The following is a 19,960-nucleotide window of genomic DNA, read 5'->3' on the forward strand; positions in this document are numbered from 1 at the left end:
CGAAAGGGCAATGGCCAAGTTAATTGCCGAAATGAATTCCGATCAATATGAAGCTAAGGTTAGATTTGGCTAAAAAGGTTTTCATTTTTCATTCAACTTATGTTTTTTCTATTCATTTAGTTAATTTTTTTTTTAAGTTTTAAAGTATCTTTCGTTTTAAGAATTATCCACACACACAAACACCCACTCATACATATACATGTTTACACTACGAGGACACAATCATTACATTACATATGATTAAGTAAACAGCTGATTACGTTAACAGCTGATGGCGTTAACAGCTGATCACGTTAACAGCTGATGTAACAAGGATTTGATCACATAAATAACTGATCAAATAAACAGCTTTTCAGTTGTTTTCATGATTGTATTTTATAATTTGATTGCAAAAATTATCAACATTGATGGTTGGAGAACTATTTTTTTTAAATTTATTGACTCGGAAATAACAAATATTTTTGGACAATCTTTTATTGACGTCTTCTTCAAATCTCCACATACCTTTTATTGCAAAGGACAAAACTATTCTTTAAAAATCAGATTCTAATTTAGACGTTAAAAATGTTTTTTAGAAAAAACTCCTCGTGTTAGTCCTTGAAAAATTATTCTTTGAAAATCCACGCCTATTTTAGGCCCTGGAAAAATATATATGTAAATAATTTACTCCGTGTTTGGTCCTTGGAAATATATACATAATTTAAAAACCACGTCCCGTCTGAGTTCTTGAAAAAATAATCTTTATAAAATCTTGTCTTCAAGTGTCCACATCACAAAAAATATTATTCTTTAAAATTCCACGCCAATATTAGGCCTTGTAAAAAATATGTTTTTTAAGTCCTTAAAAAATATTCTTTAAACCATCTACGTCATTACATTAAGTAAACCTATGGCTAAGATAACTGGTAAAGCTAGGAGTTGGTCAATTAAACAGCTGATCCTATGAACAGCTGTTTGCATTATTGTGAGTTCTTAAAAAAATATTTGGTTGGGGAAAAATAAATTTTGCAATGCAGGAAAAAGATGATAAACGCTTGGTGCCAAGTCCGGGCTTTATGGACTGTAAAACTTCCCAACCAAGCTCCCGAAGTTTCTGGCGAGTCACTGTAGATGTGTGTGGCCTAGCGTAGTCCTGGTGGAACACGACTCCTCTCCTGTTGTTCAATTCTGGCCGTTTCTGGTCAATTGCTACCTTCAAACGTCCATTTGTTGACAGTAGAGATCAGAATTTATAGTTTTCCCATATGGAACTCATAATAAAAAAATCCTCTTCCAATCCCATCAAATGCATAGCAGAACCTTTGACCACGATCGTATTCGAACAGGGTTATCGTATTTGATCCATTTCTCATCTCCAGTCACCATCCGTTTAAGAAATGGGTCTATCTCATTCCGTTGGGCAAGGCTTCGCAGATGGAAATTCGATTCATCCTATTTTTTTGCCGGTCAACTTCCAACATTTATCCGATTTCATCGACATTTTCATAATGGATTTCTTTTTCCCCAACCTAATATTATTTATAATACTCACGACTTGACTTCAAGTCTCCACATCCAAACAGAGCCTTAAATTAGTTCTTTATTACAGTATTCTTTAAAAAACCACACCTATATTAAGGATTAAAAAATATTTTTTTAAGAAATAAACTCTTATTGTGAGTCTTTGAAAAAATATTGTTTTAAAAATCCACGTTATTACATTAAGCAAACATATGATTAAGATAACAGTTGATCACGTTGAACAGCTGTTTACATTGATGTATTTTTTTAACTTTTATATTTGACATGAATTTAGGATCTAAGCATAGTCCATTTCGCGATTTTCTGTCAACAATTGGCAAGCGTTTCAATATGGACCAATGATTGTTTATCTTCGAATTTGATACAGTTCTTGCTTCTTACAGAAACTGTTCCGAGAATAAAACGATCGGAACCAGACGCATATACTTGGTTACATACATGTATTTAATATCGATAGAAGAAACGACATTGGGCGCCAAATAATGGATGATCGGACATTTATATTTTTTAATGATTATGGAAAGGTGGTAGGTACTAGATCAGTCCACATAACTAAATTAATCTACTGCACGAACAATTCCAGGGCCAGGAATGTTTCCTGATAATAGAATAGGCCAATTTAAAAAAATACAATTTGTTTTTAAAATATGTGTGTATTTTTTATTACTAAATTTCAGTATTTTAGCTCCTCTGATTCCAGAAGTCTTAGATCTGCCAAATGAATAATTTACTGTGAAGTCTTAGGTCTGTAAAAGGAATAATTTAGTGTGAAGTGTTTTTTCAGTATAAGTGGAAAGCGAAAAGTGAAAAAATCACGAGGAATCGACGTCCAGAATACGACTGTTTATATATTCTACGCCTCTTTGTGAAAAAGTTGGAACACATTTACACAGAACGTGTTTTATGATAAATCATCATTTAGTCGAGGTTTATGTTGTCATTTCCTTTGTGTATATGTCAAATAAATGATGATTTCCGTAAAACATATATGGTGTAAATGTGCCTTTATTTGGTTTGCAAATGTGTTCAATTGAATGATTCACTAAAAAGAGCACATGAACTAAATCAGTCGTTATAGATAAATGTTCAATGGTTTGGCACTGATTAAATCATAATCAGGATGTCAATTGACAAAATTAAGGATGGATTTTTCAGAGTATGTAAACCTTATATATGAACTATTAAAAAAATATAACTATGAACAAATTTAACGAAGAGCTAATGTGTAAAGAATCGCTCTTTTAAATATACTAAACAATTAAAGTGGAAAAATAAAAAAGCATTGAGGTTTTTAAAAAGAAATTTGAAAAGGTTTTTTTTTGGAAATTTTATTTCAAAAGTTGTAGAAATTTAGTTTTACGTAAATATAAATTATATATAAATATATATTAGTATAACATCACATTAATTTACATAGTCAGATACCGGACAATTTAAACTTAAAATTTCCAGAACTTATTATTTTCCCAAAAAAGAAAACAAAACAAAAACTACAAACCAACCCATTAAATCAAACACCATTTACACATATCAAAATTCCGTAGTGCATACTCTAAAAACATCAATTGATTTTCCAATATTTATTCACCCTGAGTATTTTGTTTTATTTCATATATTTCAAGATGGTTGCCATAAATTTTCTAAAACGTCAGCAATTCCATTCTTAAGAAACAATAAACCAAAACCAATTAAACAATTCGAAAAATAAAACGCACTCATCTTTATCAATTGAATCATAAGTATTATTGCAATTTTTTTAATTTTCTTATTTATTTAGCGTTTGGCATGAATGAAAAATATTTTTTACAGAGAAAAATAAAACTAAAAATAAAATCCATTCAATTTCATCATAATAAAAAAATAAATGTAAACAAATGTTTATTCGCACAAGGTCAATTACTAACAAATAATGGCTTGTGTATGCCCATGTTTTTAATATATTTCCCAAGCAAAAAAAAAAAAAAATAAAACTGACCACTTTTTTTTTCAAATTGTCCATGAAAAAATCCATTTTGTCTTGTTTGGCATGTTTGAGTAAATAACAAAGAAATACTACATACAAGTATTTACTCACAGTATCTATATAGTTCGATCTCTTTCTCGTTTAGTACTTTGTCTCTCTCTCTATCTCTCTTTTAAATCTCTTTAATAAATTCTCTTCGTTTTTCCAAAAATTAATTAATTGCAAATTTTCAGTGCTCCTAATAATTTTGCATGTTGATTAAGCCAGACGTAACGTATAGTCTACACTAACGTAACGTCTTGACTAATCACAGTGAGAGCCAAATGTAGCATCGTAGTGTCATACTAACACCATATATATTTTTTCCTCAAAAATTATTGAACAGCAGCATTCATTTCCTTTGCGAAACAAAAACAACAAACAAATAAAAAAATAAAACATGTGGGGACATATTTCTAAAAATGATTTGTTTTACTTTTCACTCTCTCTCGCTCTCTGTTCAGAGATTATTTTTGTGTGCAACATTACTGAATCAATTTTTATTTATTTTATTCATCCACAAATTCATTTTTTTTTTTCATTTATTCTAAATGGCTCTTGGGTTGAAATAACGAGGGAAATAAAAATGTGATAGAGTGCGTTTAGATTTACCAAATTGAATCAATTTCAAATGTCATTCACATTGCGTTTACGTAAAGTAAATCCTATTCATAAATCCAGTGGATTTGACATTTGAAATAATTTTTTTCATAAATCTAAACTTAATTCCATATATGATGCAATAATAGGGTGTTATATAAAAACAAAAACAACTGTTCTGTATTCGACCATTTGTCAGAAGTTATCTAGTAATATTTCTCATGGTTGCCAACATTGTACGATGAATTCAATTATAAATCAAGGTCTATTAATAAGGTCATCCAGGGAGACCAGCTATATTTCAGATCCCTCTCAAGTTTGCTGTCAAAATCCATTACAAAATTGTAAACAAAGTCCAAATTTTTGACATTAGACTTGAGAAAAAACAGCTGCCTTCCGCTAGCTAGGAGATCTTATTGATTGGTCTTGGTATAAACCATTATGAAATAATAAGGTCATGTATCAAAACAAAAACATTTGTTTTTTGTCTAGACCATCTGTCAATTTTTCCATATAATATTTCACATGGTTGGCAATATTGCACATCGAATTCAATCAAGTCATCAGCTGCGCTATTTATTGTGCCATAGTATAAACAATGGTACAATAAAAAGGTAGTGCATTTAGTGCAGCTGATGTCTCGATTACCTGTCAGAGTGCGTAATTTCTACTTGAATTCGATGTGTAATGTTGCCAACCATATGAAATATTATAAGAAAAAATTTGACAGATGGTCGAGACAAAAACAAAGGTTTTTGTTTTGATACATCACCTTATTGACTGTTAATCGGATAGTCAGCTGCGCTAAATGGAGAACCTATTTATTGTGTTATGAATATATATTAATAATAGTGACATCGTATCGCGAAGTAATTGCTCGTTCGTCATTTATTTATTTTCATGGTTTATACAAGTCTGAAAGTAATAAATTTTATCAGAATAATTTATTTTTATTTATTTATTTATTTAATCTATTAGTCTATGGATAATTCCTTACAGACTATATATGTACATAACTAATAATTGTATAATTAAAATTAAGAATTTAAAAACATTATTATTTTACTTTTTATAGTATTAATATCCATTGTAAAATCGATAAAATTATAAAACGCGTTAAAATCTTTTGAAATTCTTGTTAAAGGATCAGCGTTTGCATAGCTCATCCTGGAGAATTGAATTGCTAGTGGTGCATAGTGGCGGGTAGTACGTTGAGGAACATTGAAATTTATGTTGTTAACAAGAAAGCCAGCAGAAATATCACCCATAATCACATTATAAAGAAATGAGACATTTAGCATTTTTCTACGGCTTTCCAGAGTTGGCAGCTTAATCAGTGAGAGTCTATCAGTGTATGGTGGAAGATTATCATATGAAAAGTTCAAACTTCGTAGACAGAAAAGTAGGAATTGTTTTTGAACAGACTCGATGCGGTCGCTGTGTGTTTTATAAATTGGATCCCATATGACCGAAGAGTATTCCAAAATTGGGCGAACAATTGACATGTATAAATTTTTTGAAACATAAGGATCCTTAAACTCTTTACTCCAACGTTTCACAAAACCAAGAACTGATTTTGCTTTGTTTATAGAAACAGAAATATGAGATTTAAAGTTAAGTTTACAATCCAATACAACTCCAAGATCAACAAATGTATTAACTTTTTCCAGAGAATAAACACCGAGGGTGTAACTAGTATCCAATAATTTTTTTCTTGTGAATCTCATAAGTTTGCATTTCGAATAATTAATTTCCATAAGATTAATGTTGCACCAGTTAACAAACGAATTCAAATCATTTTGAAGCAGCTGATTCTTACATATCTCCGAAATGCTAAGAAATATTTTCACATCGTCGGCATACATCAAAATATTTGAAAATTTTATAGATGAAGGTAGATCATTTATAAATAAAGAAAATAGGATTGGTCCTAGATGACTTCCTTGTGGGACTCCAGAAGAAACCATAATACTCTTCGAAATTGCGTTTTTAAAACATACTTTTTGTGTTCTATTTTGTAGATATGAAAAAATCCATTCGGAACTTCTATTTGTAAATCCAATGTTTTTAAGTTTTAATCGTAATAATTTATGATTAACTTTATCGAATGCCTTGCTGAAATCTGTGTAAATTACATCAGTTTGCTTTCCTTGAAGAAATCCTCGATTTATAACTGTAGTGAACTGAATGAGGTTTGTTGTTGTAGAACACTTCCTCTGAAATCCATGCTGATAGGGTGAAACAATAGAACTAATGCAATGGATAAGGTTTTCAGTAATCAGTTTTTCAAAAAGCTTTGGAATCACGCTTAATTTTGCTATTCCTCGGTAATTGGCCACATCAGATTTATTTCCGTTTTTAAAGAGTGGAATGATATACGATGTTTTCCAAACCTCAGGAAAAACAGCTTGAGTTATGGAAGCATTGAACAGTATGGTAAGAGGATAAACAAAAGCATCGGCACACTTCCTTAGGATGCAACTCGGGATATTATCTGGTCCAAAATCATAGCTATACTTTAAAGTTTTCAATCCATTTAAAACCATAGAGCTGTTTAATAGTGAAATAGATATTGATTGATTAGTATTAATTTCGAAAGGGTAGTTGTTGCCGCTAAATGTTTTAGTAGAATATGTTGTACTGAAGAAGTCTGCAAACATGTTAGATATAACATTTATATCACAGGATTCAGCATCATCGTACTTTAAATTTGGTGGAAAATCGGTGGATTTGCGCTTCGAATTGACAAATTTGAAGAAGGACTTCGGATTCTGTTTAAAGTTGTTTTTGAGTTTTGTCAGATAATTTGAATAGCAAATATTATTCATAGTAGTATATTCAGACCGTGCTACAGAATATCTTCCGTAGTCAATGGAAGATCCTGTCTTTTTATATTTCTTATATTGTTTATTTTTCACATTTTTAGCCTTTGCCAAAGCTATAGAGTTCCATGGTGGCCCAGAAAGCTTCTTAATTACATATTTCGGTACGCTGATATCAATAAAATCGTATAGCTTTTTGTAAAAAATATCGATAGCACCATTTAAATCGTAAGCGCTAGACAAAAGGATATCCCAGTCTGTGTTATGCATAAGTTCACGTAACTGCTCAAAGTTTGTTTTCGAAAAACATAAGGATTTCTCACTTTGAGTCCCGGGTATGATTTGGTTTCCAGTAGGAAACGAAACATTAATTTTGATAGTTGGATGGTGCTGGTCTTCGGGAAATGTTAACGGATCAATTCGTTGAATGTAACAATCATCCACTTGATTTACAAATATCAGGTCCAATAACTTATTATAGGTGTTACGGATACAATTTATTTGAAAAATACCAAGATCAAAAAGTGTATCGAAGAATAATTCATAAAATTTGTGTATATTTTCGGGCAGCAGGTATTTATCCCCAGGTAAAAAATTCCACAACATGTTTGGTATATTAAAATCGCCAAGTATACAAATTAGATCCTCTGGCTTAGTTTTTTGTAAAACTGCTTTTAATGCATGGGTATGCTTTTCATAAATTATTTGCGGTGATGATGGAGGAATATATGAGCATGTTATAAACATTTTTTTCAAATTGTTTTTTACTTCGACAGCAATGAACTCAATATCAAGGGAAGAATCAAGATCCAGTAATTGGCATGAAAATATATTGGAGACAGCTATGAGCACTCCACCGCCGTTGCTTACACGGTCACGTCTAAAGATATTGTATTTATTTGACAGAATTTCCGAGTTTAAAATACGTTCATTTAACCAGGTCTCAGTCATTACTAAGATATGATGATCAAAGGTAAAACTGTCAACATACAATTTCGATATTTTAGATCGAATTCCGCGGACGTTTTGATAGGCTATAGATAATGTATCATTACAAAAAGTGCTTAGTTTTTTGAAAAGTTAACAGAGTTTTGATGAATGTAACCATTATTATCAGGCATTTGTCTTTCTCTATATACGTATTCACGAACTATAGTATGTTTCGGCCAGAACTCAGGATCAATAAGACGAGTATACATTTCATCAGAGGTTGTAATTTTGAATGATGCAATTGAGCGTTGTTGCGAAAAATTGAATTTATGTATGTTAATATCATTAAATTTTCCAATTTTAGATGTGATGTAACGGTCAATTGTCTCAGTAGTGGTATCCGCTGGAAGTCTTGAAATGAAAATGCTTCTTTTTGGCGGGACGGCAGTAAGGATAACCTCAACAGGGGTTACGTTATAAGGCGAAGAAGGATTGGCGACTGATTCAGGAACATGGTTTGTTAGGCGTTCAAGCCTGGTAGGAGGTACATCATTAACGGAAGTACTGTATGAACTAATTGGATTATTTGACGTAGGGGGATTGGATGAAGGAAGATTAGGTATAGGTGATGAATTGTAGGAAGTAGAATCAAGCATTGGCACGGAAGGGGTGTTTGATAATGATGTACTATAGTTATTTTCAGAGCGTTTTTCTTTGTTTGCATTCCTAGTTGATTTTCGACGCTTCGGAGATGATTGTGGTGAATTCATATTCTCTAACAGCTTATAATTTTCAAATAATTTACCGTAATCACTTATTCGATTAGAGAGTTTAGCTGAATCTTCTAGAATCTGCAGAAAAGTTTGTTTTTGAGATTGGAAAAATCGGTAAAAGCTCACTCCAATTTTTCTGCAATCCACACAGCACCAGTGAAGTCCCTTGTTGTTCGAAATTGCATCCGCAACAAGTCCAGAAATGTCACTACATTTAAGATGGCAATTTTCGTGACATAACCAGCATGTTATCATTCTTTCGTCTGATTTTATTTTGCAATTTTTATTTAAACACGCCATTACAGTAATATATTTTTACAATATGACGTACAGAAAAAAGTTGTAAAATTTGAAACAACGTAAAATTTATTTGCGATGGAAACGGTGTAACAGGGTTTTAATCAGGTTGATACAGCAAAAACAGGGTGTTGTAGTGAAACAGGGTGATGTAGTTGATGTAGTGAAACAGGGTGATGTAAACAGGTTAGTCAATCCAGGACACACACCGCAACGATAGCAGGGAAGATAACAGGTTCACAAGTTCAAGCCAGTGAACAGGTACGATAAACGAAAAACAGAATGCGAGATGACGTACGTACTTGTATATGAACAGGTAGGTTCAACAGCAACTAAAGATAATGAGAGCACTTCTATTTATGTTATTTACGAATGATAGCATAAAAGGGAATGGTAAAATTTATCAATATTGGTTTTTGTTTTGTATTTCTAACTGCTTAACATCACAAAGAAATGCGAATACTCGATAGCACACAATGTTGGCGAAACTGTGAGAGATCAATGGCGCAGATTATATGATGCTTTTGCTGCGACGAGGCGAAAAAATTGTAAATTTATAGGAGCGAAACACAAACACGACCGTACAGTACAGTGTCGATTAGAACTAAATCCTAATAAAGATGGTTAGCCCAGCAAAACGTTATAATGTAAATGCCTTTTTAACCCGGATTTATTAGAGTAAACGCGAATTTAGACTATGTCGATATAAAAATGATTGCACATTTATATAATATTATATATATAGATCATTTATATATACCTTGACATAATTTACAATTTATGTCAACTCATGGTATAACTACGATCTGATTACAATTTTTGCTGTGTATTTGTGTATCGTTGTATTGTGTATTGTGTATCTATTAAAAATTAGAACACTATATCTTTTTAGAAGATTTATTTCAATTTTGAGTCTCAATTAATGCATTATTTCTAAAACCAGCCACAGCATTTCTATAGTTAAGGAATACGTAGTCAACGTTGACTTTATGATCTTTCGATTTTTAATTTCTAACAAAAATGTGTCTTTTTCGAAATTAAAAAATCGACTAAAACGAGTAGAAATGCATTGATATAACAGGGTTGTATTTGTCTAATCATTAATGCCCTGTGTAAATCATAAGTTAGAAAATAATATTTAGAGAGTATGTTAGTGACATACGGAACGATTGTCATAAATTTCACTTCAAAGACGCGTATAGACAATTGGTCTGTTCCAGTACTTTTTTAATAGTAATGCTGGTAAAAGGGAAATAGGGAAAGTTGCAAAATTTGTAAAATAAATAGATTCTTTTTGGATCTGGAACGTAACTAATGTATTTTAAATGTAGCAGTTTAAATTAGTATTAAATGACATTGTGTTGATTTGTCAGCTGTTATTTGTTTACGTATACATACACATTTCAATGATTTCAGAGTTTCTGTGGCAGTTTTTCAATCAATTAAGTCAAAAATGTATTTTGAAGCATACTTTTAGGATCAGTAATGAAATTTTTTGGTGCAAAAGCAATTGTAATTGAAATTATATTAATTTGGAATATGATTTGAGTTGATTTAATTTTGTAGGGTAAAACGTGGTAAATTGATCTCGATTTAGCAACTGAATCACGATAAAAGGTTTAGTATGAATATGTCTCAAGATATCCTACAGTTTTATTGTATCATGTTATGTTGTCACATAAACAGGAACATTTCTTGTCGTTCAATTTCATTCCAAGAGCACATAAACATTCATCAAAATGCATTATAAAAAAAACAAAAAATAAAATAAAAAATCAATAATTTGATATTGTATTTTTCATACATTGCTCGATAAAACCCCCAATTTATGATGAAAACAAACAAAAAAATCCCATAAACCATTCAAAAAAATTACGTAACGTAGTAGTAACAGCTATACAAGGTTTAATTGATGCTGCTGACGAAGAATTAAAATTACGAGAGACTTCGACCAACGCCAACACCGATCCAAACAAGGTTAGCGCTTAGATTTTGAAATGATTTTGCAGATAGATGTACAAAAATGTGAAAAAACCCAAAAAAACAAACATGCCTCTTAATCCACTCCACGCTGCTGAATAACACTACTAATACAAATTTTGTATTTTGATTTTTGATAACAATAATTTTTATTAAAAAATACAACAAATACTAATAATTTTTGTTTTTGTTACCCTTTCTTTTCTATAACAAATTAATATTTCTTGTTTTTTGTAAACATTTTTAACAAATTTTGTGTTTTATGTTGTTTTCGGATTTTTTGTGTGTAACTGAATTTTAACAATTTTTTTCCATCATCCCTGTAACATAGAAAAATTCCAACGAAAATTCGACCACGAACCAACAGCAACAACAAAAAGAAAACATTTCCAATGGGCATGCAAATATTCCTGAGACCATATCTGGTGACGATAGTAAAGTAGAAAAAGAAACAGAGTTGAAAAAATCGGAACAGGCAACGGATGATAAACGTAAAAAGAGAGACGGAAGTGCTGATCGTACAGTTTCGGTGAGTATTTTTTGTTTAACAATTTATAATATTTTATTGTCAAAGATATTGGTCTGTGTGAACTGGTAGTTAGCGTCAACAACAGTGATGCCAAGTTAACAGAAAAGAAATAAATGAAAACAGTGATGCATGTGTCAATAAGAAGGTCGCCCGATATGGTCAGCTGATTTCACCGGAGATGTCAAAATGCTCAAAATATTGACATAATCGTATGAAAACGTAAACAAAAAATTGAAACGTAACAAAAAAAAATTAAATATAATATTTGCTTCTTACCTTCTGAATGGACCTGCAGTGATGTAAACTGTTTATAAAAAGTCTATAAATTGTTCTTTAGAATAACTAAAGATCAGCTTTTCTGTTAAAGCGGTCCTAAACACGTCTGTCATCTTTGAGTGAATGTAGGACACATCTATTCGAAAATTGAGACACAAAATAAATTGATTATAATAAGCGGTCTGTATACAAAAATTATATGCCTGTTTAACTACATTTCCTCTCCTCTGCAGAAAAGGCTGATAATACGTATTCCCCAATAATTAAAAAAATGCTTAACAATTTTCCTCTAGGTCCGAATTATTTAAAATTTCCCTTTTAGACTCGTATTAAAGGATTGTTCGGAATCAATTTTCGGAAGCCATTTTTGCAGCAGTTTCTTCCTGCTTATTAGGTTGAGGACAATTCCATATATATTTTTCAGCCCCTTCCTGGCAGAATTATTATCGTTGTCAGACCAAATTCTCTCCCTGTAGAAAGTGTTTTGGAAACCTCCATGTCTCTTATGTACACATGTTAAATTTTGTTTCGATCTGGCAACTTCTGCATATAGAAACAAGGCGCATCCGATGAAAGCACGCATTTCTAATTTTTCCATTGTAAACAATTGCGGATGCATCTTTTTTGAACACCTGTTTATATATGAAGGAGTTGTCAGATCGAAACAATATTTAACATGTGTTAATAACAGAGATGAATATTCCAAAACACTTAACTTTTTTCTGTTTATACCGTGCTTTTTGTGCTAGGCTAAAAACTTTCCGAACTGCCCTCGTAAAAAGTTCGTTCGAGCTTAAAGAACCTGTTTATTTCTTACGTTTTATTTTTCATTTTAATTTCATTTTATTTTCTTTTGATTTAAAGGTTCTTGGAATGGAAGTAACAGCCAGTTGTGAGGGAGGCCATAAATGGTCTGGTCGTCCTCCAACTCCGGTACTGTCACACCATCACGAACATGTGAGTTTTATAATTTGGTTTCTTTTTCATTAGGGAATTTAGACACTGCTTAGATAACACAGTATTTTGGTTTTTATGATTGGTTTCGAAATTAAATCTTATTCTCTTTTATTTCAGTCCAAATCTGAAGATGATAAGCCAGAACCACAATCAATTTATTTGGAAGGCTCCTTGGCCCATGATTCACAGATTTTGGTTTCCGATTCGGAAATCAAGCAGGAAGAAGTTTATGATGCTGAACTTAATGGATCTGAAGAAGAACCAGCTGTAAGCAATAATAATACAATAATTAATATTTAATGGAAAAAATATATAATCATTCCTCTTTTTTTAGGTTATATTGAGTAGTAAAATGACATTATCGCTAATTAATCTGGATAATAAAGCTGATTTGAAGAAACCTACAAGTCCCGAAGTAGAAAGTCCCTTGGCTGATGATATTGAAATAATTGGACATGACCTAAACTAAAAAGAGAAAAGAGAACATTGGATTGAAAATGTGTGACATGAGAAAAAAAACGTAAAAGTTGAACCCTGGACATAATAATGTTATCGGAAAATTATCATAGAAAAAAACATGAAACGATTTAAAAACATAATGACTGATTTATGAAATTAATTGCAAAACAAAAAAATAATTATGTTGGCCTCCTAATTTGTTTTTATAATACTGTGACACACATTTTTTATTAGTAGCAAATTAAAAGCATATATATCCAGTACTTCCGTTATAAGGAACTTGTGTAAACGTTGCCAAAAATTTTAACTCTGTTTTTTATATTGTTATATTTTGTTAATTTTTTCAGTTTATTTGCAAAGATACAATATGCATGGTATAATTAATAAGATAAACTTGCGGGAAATATTTTATTTTTAGTATTACAAATGAAAAAACATGTGTTTGCCATTCATTTGCCACACGTAAATCTTAAAGGATTGCCTTTAACCAAATAAAAAGTGGTACCAAGTTTACCATGTTTATCATTTTAATTGTATCATGTTTCTATGCATTTTTTCGGCTAGTTTGTAGTACAATTATTATTTTATTTCATTTCATTTGTTTTTGTTTCCATCTGACACTGTGTATGCTCAAAATAAAATATATCGTAAAAATTTTAAATCTATCGACCTTTAAATTATTTCTAAAAGAAAATAATTAATTGTATGCCAAAAATATTTTTTAGTATTCATCACGAATTAAAAATACAAATTTTATAAAAAACAAAACAACAACAATATTAATTATATTCTCTAATAATTGTGTCCCTCTTCCTTTTTTGTGAATTCATTAATACTACATTTGCTGCAATTGTATTTGTTTTAATTGTATGTATGTGTAATTTGAAATGAATAAATTAAAACAACAAATAAAATATTTTAGATTTTAATAAATTATTACAAAAAAAGAAAATTATGAAATAACAAAAAAATTCAATGAATTGATGGTATTTATTCAACTTGGCAGAGCAGGGATTATAGTTGAGAAAATTTTAATATGTGGATCATGGCCTATCAAATAAGGTCTCTCGGGCGAATTCAATGTCAATAATTTAATATGTATTTAATAAAAGTAATGATAGTAATGTGCACGCATATTTTTGTTCGAATAATAATCTTTCGCCGTAAAAAGGCATACAAACTCAAAAATAGTTTTTGTTTATTAATTCTTAAAACAATAAATTTGACAGTCAATGACATTTTCCAATTAACAGGAAAATCCCTCAAACTGTCAAAAAATTTGTTTACGTTTTCAGACTATTACACGACCTGTTACTTGGATCGTGATCAATGAAGACTTCGAATTCGGCTCCCGGTTAATCTTATGAATAAACCATGATGCAATAATAAGGTGATGTATAAAAACAAAAACATTTTTTTGTCTCGATTATCTGTCAAATTTTTCCTTATAATATTTCAAAAATTTGGCAGCATTGCACATCGAATTCAAGTAAAATTGACCACTTTGACAGTTAATCAAGACATCAGCTGCTCTAAATGGACTACCTATTCATTGTGCCATGGAATAAACCAAAGTATATTATAAGGTAGCCGGATCGGCCTAGCTGTTGGTGCAAATACATGTCAAAAATGTAGTTGTAATGTTGAACCAAAAAATTAAAACACAAAATTATAAATGAAAATCTCCGAATTTCGAAGAGGTTTTTTTCAATACTTTTATTAAAATTTTCTACAAGATTTTGTGTAAAAAATATTGTCAATCCATTTGTTTTGACAAAATATTTTTGACATATCAAAATACAACTACCTATGTTTGTTGTAGAAATTCGCCAATGCGGCTACCTTGTAATCTACCTTGGAATAAACCTTGATGTGAATTGTCCTCAATTCGCCTTAGTTGAAGCAAAATGTACATATTTCGCTTCGTCTAAAATTTTGACATAATGAAGAAGAAACGGCTGTGTAAATACGGCCAAATTATCAACGACACTACACGAGACAGGTTCAAGGCTTTGATATAATAGTCGATATGTCAAAAATGATTAAAGCTATGTTGGTTCTTGAGTCTACTAGAAATGTCGAATAATCGATGACAAATTCATTATCGTCAATTTATGGTGAAAACGACATCAAGTACTAAAATCGACGATACTATAGGAGGTGATGCAAATGTGGTATACCCATTTGTTTTTAGATTGCCAAATTTTTATTTTTTATCCGATTAAATTGAAATTTTGCACTTAACATGCTACATGTGTTGTCTTTTCATGTATCAATTTGAAAATAATATTATTCTAACAATTTACGAGATGTTTGAGAAAATATTTGAAATCACATAAAAAGTGATTTTAAAAAAAGTGCTGGTAATGTGGTATACCACATGATGTTAATGTGGTATAGTATAATTTTCACTTCCAATTGATATCTTATATAATTTATTGTTTTTAATGAATGCGAATTAGCTCGAGATTTATGTCTGTTAAGATTTTTAACGGATACGTTGAGTGCAACTTTTATTTTTATTATATAATAATGTCTACACATGGCAATATTTAATTTTTGTATGGAGAAGTTGTTCAAACAATAGCCTTTGTTTTTCATCCTTGTGATTCATGGTAGACTCTCGTAGAGTACAAATGTTTCACATAGAAATGAGATTTTGTCTAGTGCTGGCCTTTTTTCATGCAGAATCAAGGTATACCACATTACCTACACTTGTGTTTACTGAAGAAATGTCTAGTTTTTTTTTTCAAATTGGTGATTATGTGGTGCAATCGCGCATATTATTTGATTTTTAGTTCATACTGATTATTTTAATGCTTTAGTAATAACGATTAAAGTACATCCGTAAAACAAAAAAAATATTTTTAAACTTCAATCGAAAAAAGTCATTTTCATGAAAAATTTTATTTTTGGTACTGATTCTCAACGTGATTTAAATAAATTAAACAGGTCATTGCTATCTTATTTTTTTAAGAACAGCAAACTATAGAACATGTTTCAGTTATTCTAAAATTTTCAGTTTACAAAAAAAGTGAATATACCACATTACCAACCTATACCACATTTGCATCACATCCACTAATTACAATGAAACCATGGCAAAATAAAGGTCATCTCATTTGAAATCGAGTGGATTTCGTAAATCTAAACGTGCCTATAGCTAGACACGTAGTCTCTTATAATACGTTTACATTTAACCGGATTTCGTTAACCCAGTGGGTTTCAATTGTCAATTCCTTTGCATATATGTCAAATAAATCCTCATAAAGTAGGTTAACCCGGTGAAAAAGTTCTAGTGTACATGCCGTTTTATATATTTTTTCGTCTGCATTTTTTAATGATGATCTCTCAGTTATAGTAAGTTTACATTGTACCGGATTTCGTTAACACAGTGGGTTTCAATTGCCAATTCCATTGTATACATGTCAAATAAATCCTCATAGAGTAGGTCAACTCGGTAAAAAGCTCTAATGCCGCTTTATGCTCTCACACATCTACTCACGATTTTGTTCTATTCAACATTGATGTAAATGAATTATAAACTCATTCATTATCTAAATTTGGTTCAAATCCTCTGTGACATTGAGTATTTGTTCTTTAAATTTTCGATCACAACCATTTAATGCTTTGACATACGTCTCCACTAACTGTCAACATTTGCACAGCATTGCCTCATCAAGAATGTTTGGCAAAAAAGTGCTGCCAAATTTGCAAACCATCAACAGCTGTGTTAGATTGTCATTTTGACAATTGGCTAAATTACTGTTTTGTACGAAATTACGTAAAATTAGCAGCAGGTTAGTGATTTTTGTTAAATATTTAAATAAATATGGCAGAAAAACGACAATTAATAATCAAAAATATAAATTAATGACACCAGTGATTGATTTATGGTTTTCGAAAGCTTTGGTGATCGGGACATAAACCAACATAGACTTTTGCAAACAATGATCATCCTCACTACATGGCAATTGGTAGATTGTGGAAAAGAAGAACCAATTCAACAAATGTTATATATGTTAATTTTGTTATATATTATTGTTAAATATTTATTTTTTCTTTTGCAGTCAAAATGGCTCTGTCAAAGACCGGCTACTATGATAAACCCGAGGGTCAAGACTTGTTTGGCAAAATGGTTGCGACCAACACTTATGCCGCCACAGCCGGTTTGGCTTGGTCCACCGTTGATGTGTTGATGTTGACCCATCCCAAGGGTTATTTGCCAACATTGGCTCGCTTTGCCTATAATACCGGTCCAATGATGGGTATGGCTTCGGCATTCACATTGGCCACATATTTGTCGACAAATGTTCGTGGCAAGGATGATAGGTAAGTGGATGGGAATTCTGATATTTAATATTGGAGAGAATGAAAGCGGTTCCAATAGCCTATTGTGAAACCTGTAGTTTGGAGGAAAATGTTGATTATGTATTATTTCACAGCCAAAATTTTGCACCCGAGAGAAGTTTACATTAGAGTATCCAAAATTCAATATGCACAGTGGATTTCATTAGCAAATATGGATTTGATAAAAATCATGATTAAATCAAGTTTTTGGAGAAAATAGAATTTAACCTGTAAAATCTTTTAATGCTCCTGGTGATATACCGGCCAAGAAACCTTCGGAGTATGCTCGACAACATTCCGGGGACAAATTCAAATAATAAAAAAAATAATTAATATATTTTAAAGTCCTTAAAGCCGTTAGGCTGTTAAGCAGTTGGAAAGGTGTTGAAGGGGAAATTGTGAATGAATCGGGAAACTAGGAAATGTTAACAAATTCAACAATAGACTTGTCCGTTGACAGTACTGATAGGAAGTTATGAAACTGTGAAAGAATCGGGAAACTGGAAAAAATTTATTAACTTCAGCAATAGAGTCGTGCGTTGGCAGTGCTCATAGGAAGTTACGTATTTCAGAATGGTGTCACTCTCAACATGAGGACGCATTCCATAGTATCTTGACACAGAGGTCCACAGTGGACTGAGGTAAATTGTAAAAGCAATAGGGCTGTTAAAACAACAACACTGATGTCCCGTTTTCACGACAGAGGGATCAACAATCGGAAACGACACGAGTCGTACTTTGTCAAAATTTGTCACCTTAGCCCATTGTGTAACATCGGTGGGGCTGCTATAACAACAACATCTTTGTCCATTTAATAACTCCTGCCTATCAAAAAGCTTTAAACTATTCCTTACGTCTGTGCTGGATCTCAATAGAATATATATTCCAAAAGAATAGAAGGATGATGATTTCTTGACCTACATGACCTACAGAAGTTCCAAGAACATCTATATCCCGTTAAAAGGCCGAGAGATATTCTATTCTGTGTAGAAACCCCTTATGTTTTATTCCTATGAATCTGTCATTTCTTATTTTTTATAGAATAGGTCCTCTATGTCAATAGCTCCTCTATTGTGTTTTATACGTAATAGAAAACCCATAGGTCTTCTTTAATGAGACCAATAAGTAATATAAGTTCTTCTAATGGACCAATAGGTCTTCTTTACCACATGGAAGACCAATAGGTCTTATTTTCCAATAGTGTTTCTATTGCTTATATAAGACCAATATGTCTTCTATTTCTTATAGTAGACCAATAGGTCTTTTTTACCTCATAGAAGATCAATAGGTCTTCCATTCCTAAGAGAAGACCAATAGGTCTTATATTCCTAGAGAAGGTCAATAGGACATATTTTCCTTATATAAGACTTATAGGGCTTTTATTCCATAGAGAAGACCAATAAATCTTACATCTCTTATAGAAGATCAATATATCTTCTATAACTCATAAAAGACCAATAGGTCTTCTATATTGCATATAAAAGACAAGTAGGCCTTATAGATTGTCAATAAGTCTTATACTATTTAAGAAATATTTTATAATAATATTCCTTTAAGAAGAACAATGTTATTATATTACCTTATAGAAGTCTTTAAGGTCTTCTATTCTTTTCCAAAAAGACTATTAGGGCTTCAATCCGATGTAGAAGAAGAAGGCTCTGAGATTTATTTTTTCTCATGCAGTTACGTTTATGTATAGAAGACTCTAGGGCCTACGATTTTGCACATACTTGATTATGAGCTATTTTATTTTGTAATTCATCCTGTGTTCATTCATATTTTCGATTATTTAATAACGCACTTTTCTCCTTCTCCACATCAGACTAAACTACTTCATTGGTGGTTTTGCTGCTGGTGGTGTCTTTGGTGCCTGGAGACGTAGCCATGTTGCTGGTCTTGTTATGGGTCTTTTCTTCGGTGAGTTTTTGAAAAAAAAAACATTTGAGAATAATATTTATTATTAACTGTTCTATCCCCTCTCTTCTAGGTATTGCCGGTGTCATTAAGAAGACTTCCATTCAAGAAGGCTGGGAATTCTTCCCACCCCTCAATCATCATGCCTATATGGGTGTGAGACAAATCGATAATTCTTTGATGGCTGATCCCACCAAAGAAAAGAAAAATTAAAGGCAAAGATATCTGTGTTTTTAGTCAATAGTCAATAAATTAAACAAAAATGAAAAGAAAACATAATTCTACATTACAAATGTTTTGTTAAGAAACGAAAAAAGGAAATAAATATCGTGTAAAATAAATTCAATTGGAGTGCAAGAAAATGCATGGAGAAGCAAGATAATTCAAATTTTATTGCAAGTTATTTCGTAAGAAGGATATCAAGTGGATAATTGAGGTATATTATTTTAATTTTTTGTATTAAAATATTTATATATTTTTAATTCTTAGAGATTATTGTAAAGAAACTCATATGAAATGTGTATAAATGTTGGGTGTAATTGAATTAGAG

General features: G+C 31.3%; 2 protein-coding genes across 2 annotated transcripts; both read left to right on the forward strand.

The window, feature by feature from the left end:
- Positions 1-6: 6 nt before the first annotated feature.
- Positions 7-13,158, forward strand: LOC133324118 (uncharacterized). Its single transcript, XM_061533004.1, has 5 exons — positions 7-58; positions 11,257-11,454; positions 12,595-12,687; positions 12,805-12,954; positions 13,022-13,158. The coding sequence occupies exons 1-5, from the start codon at positions 11-13 to the stop codon at positions 13,154-13,156; spliced, it is 624 nt and encodes a 207-aa protein (XP_061388988.1). The 5' UTR covers positions 7-10; the 3' UTR covers positions 13,157-13,158.
- A 3,732-nt stretch (positions 13,159-16,890) lies between these two features.
- Positions 16,891-19,661, forward strand: LOC133324115 (NADH dehydrogenase [ubiquinone] 1 alpha subcomplex subunit 11-like). Its single transcript, XM_061533002.1, has 4 exons — positions 16,891-16,946; positions 17,217-17,478; positions 19,319-19,413; positions 19,484-19,661. The coding sequence occupies exons 2-4, from the start codon at positions 17,222-17,224 to the stop codon at positions 19,621-19,623; spliced, it is 492 nt and encodes a 163-aa protein (XP_061388986.1). The 5' UTR covers positions 16,891-16,946; positions 17,217-17,221; the 3' UTR covers positions 19,624-19,661.
- The last annotated feature ends 299 nt before the right edge of the window (positions 19,662-19,960 follow it).

Source organism: Musca vetustissima, unplaced genomic scaffold (genome assembly GCF_032173495.1).
Source record: "Musca vetustissima isolate MV318-11 ecotype Yass unplaced genomic scaffold, APGP_CSIRO_Mvet_v1 utg113746, whole genome shotgun sequence".
In the NCBI taxonomy this organism is placed as follows: Eukaryota; Metazoa; Arthropoda; class Insecta; order Diptera; family Muscidae; genus Musca; species Musca vetustissima.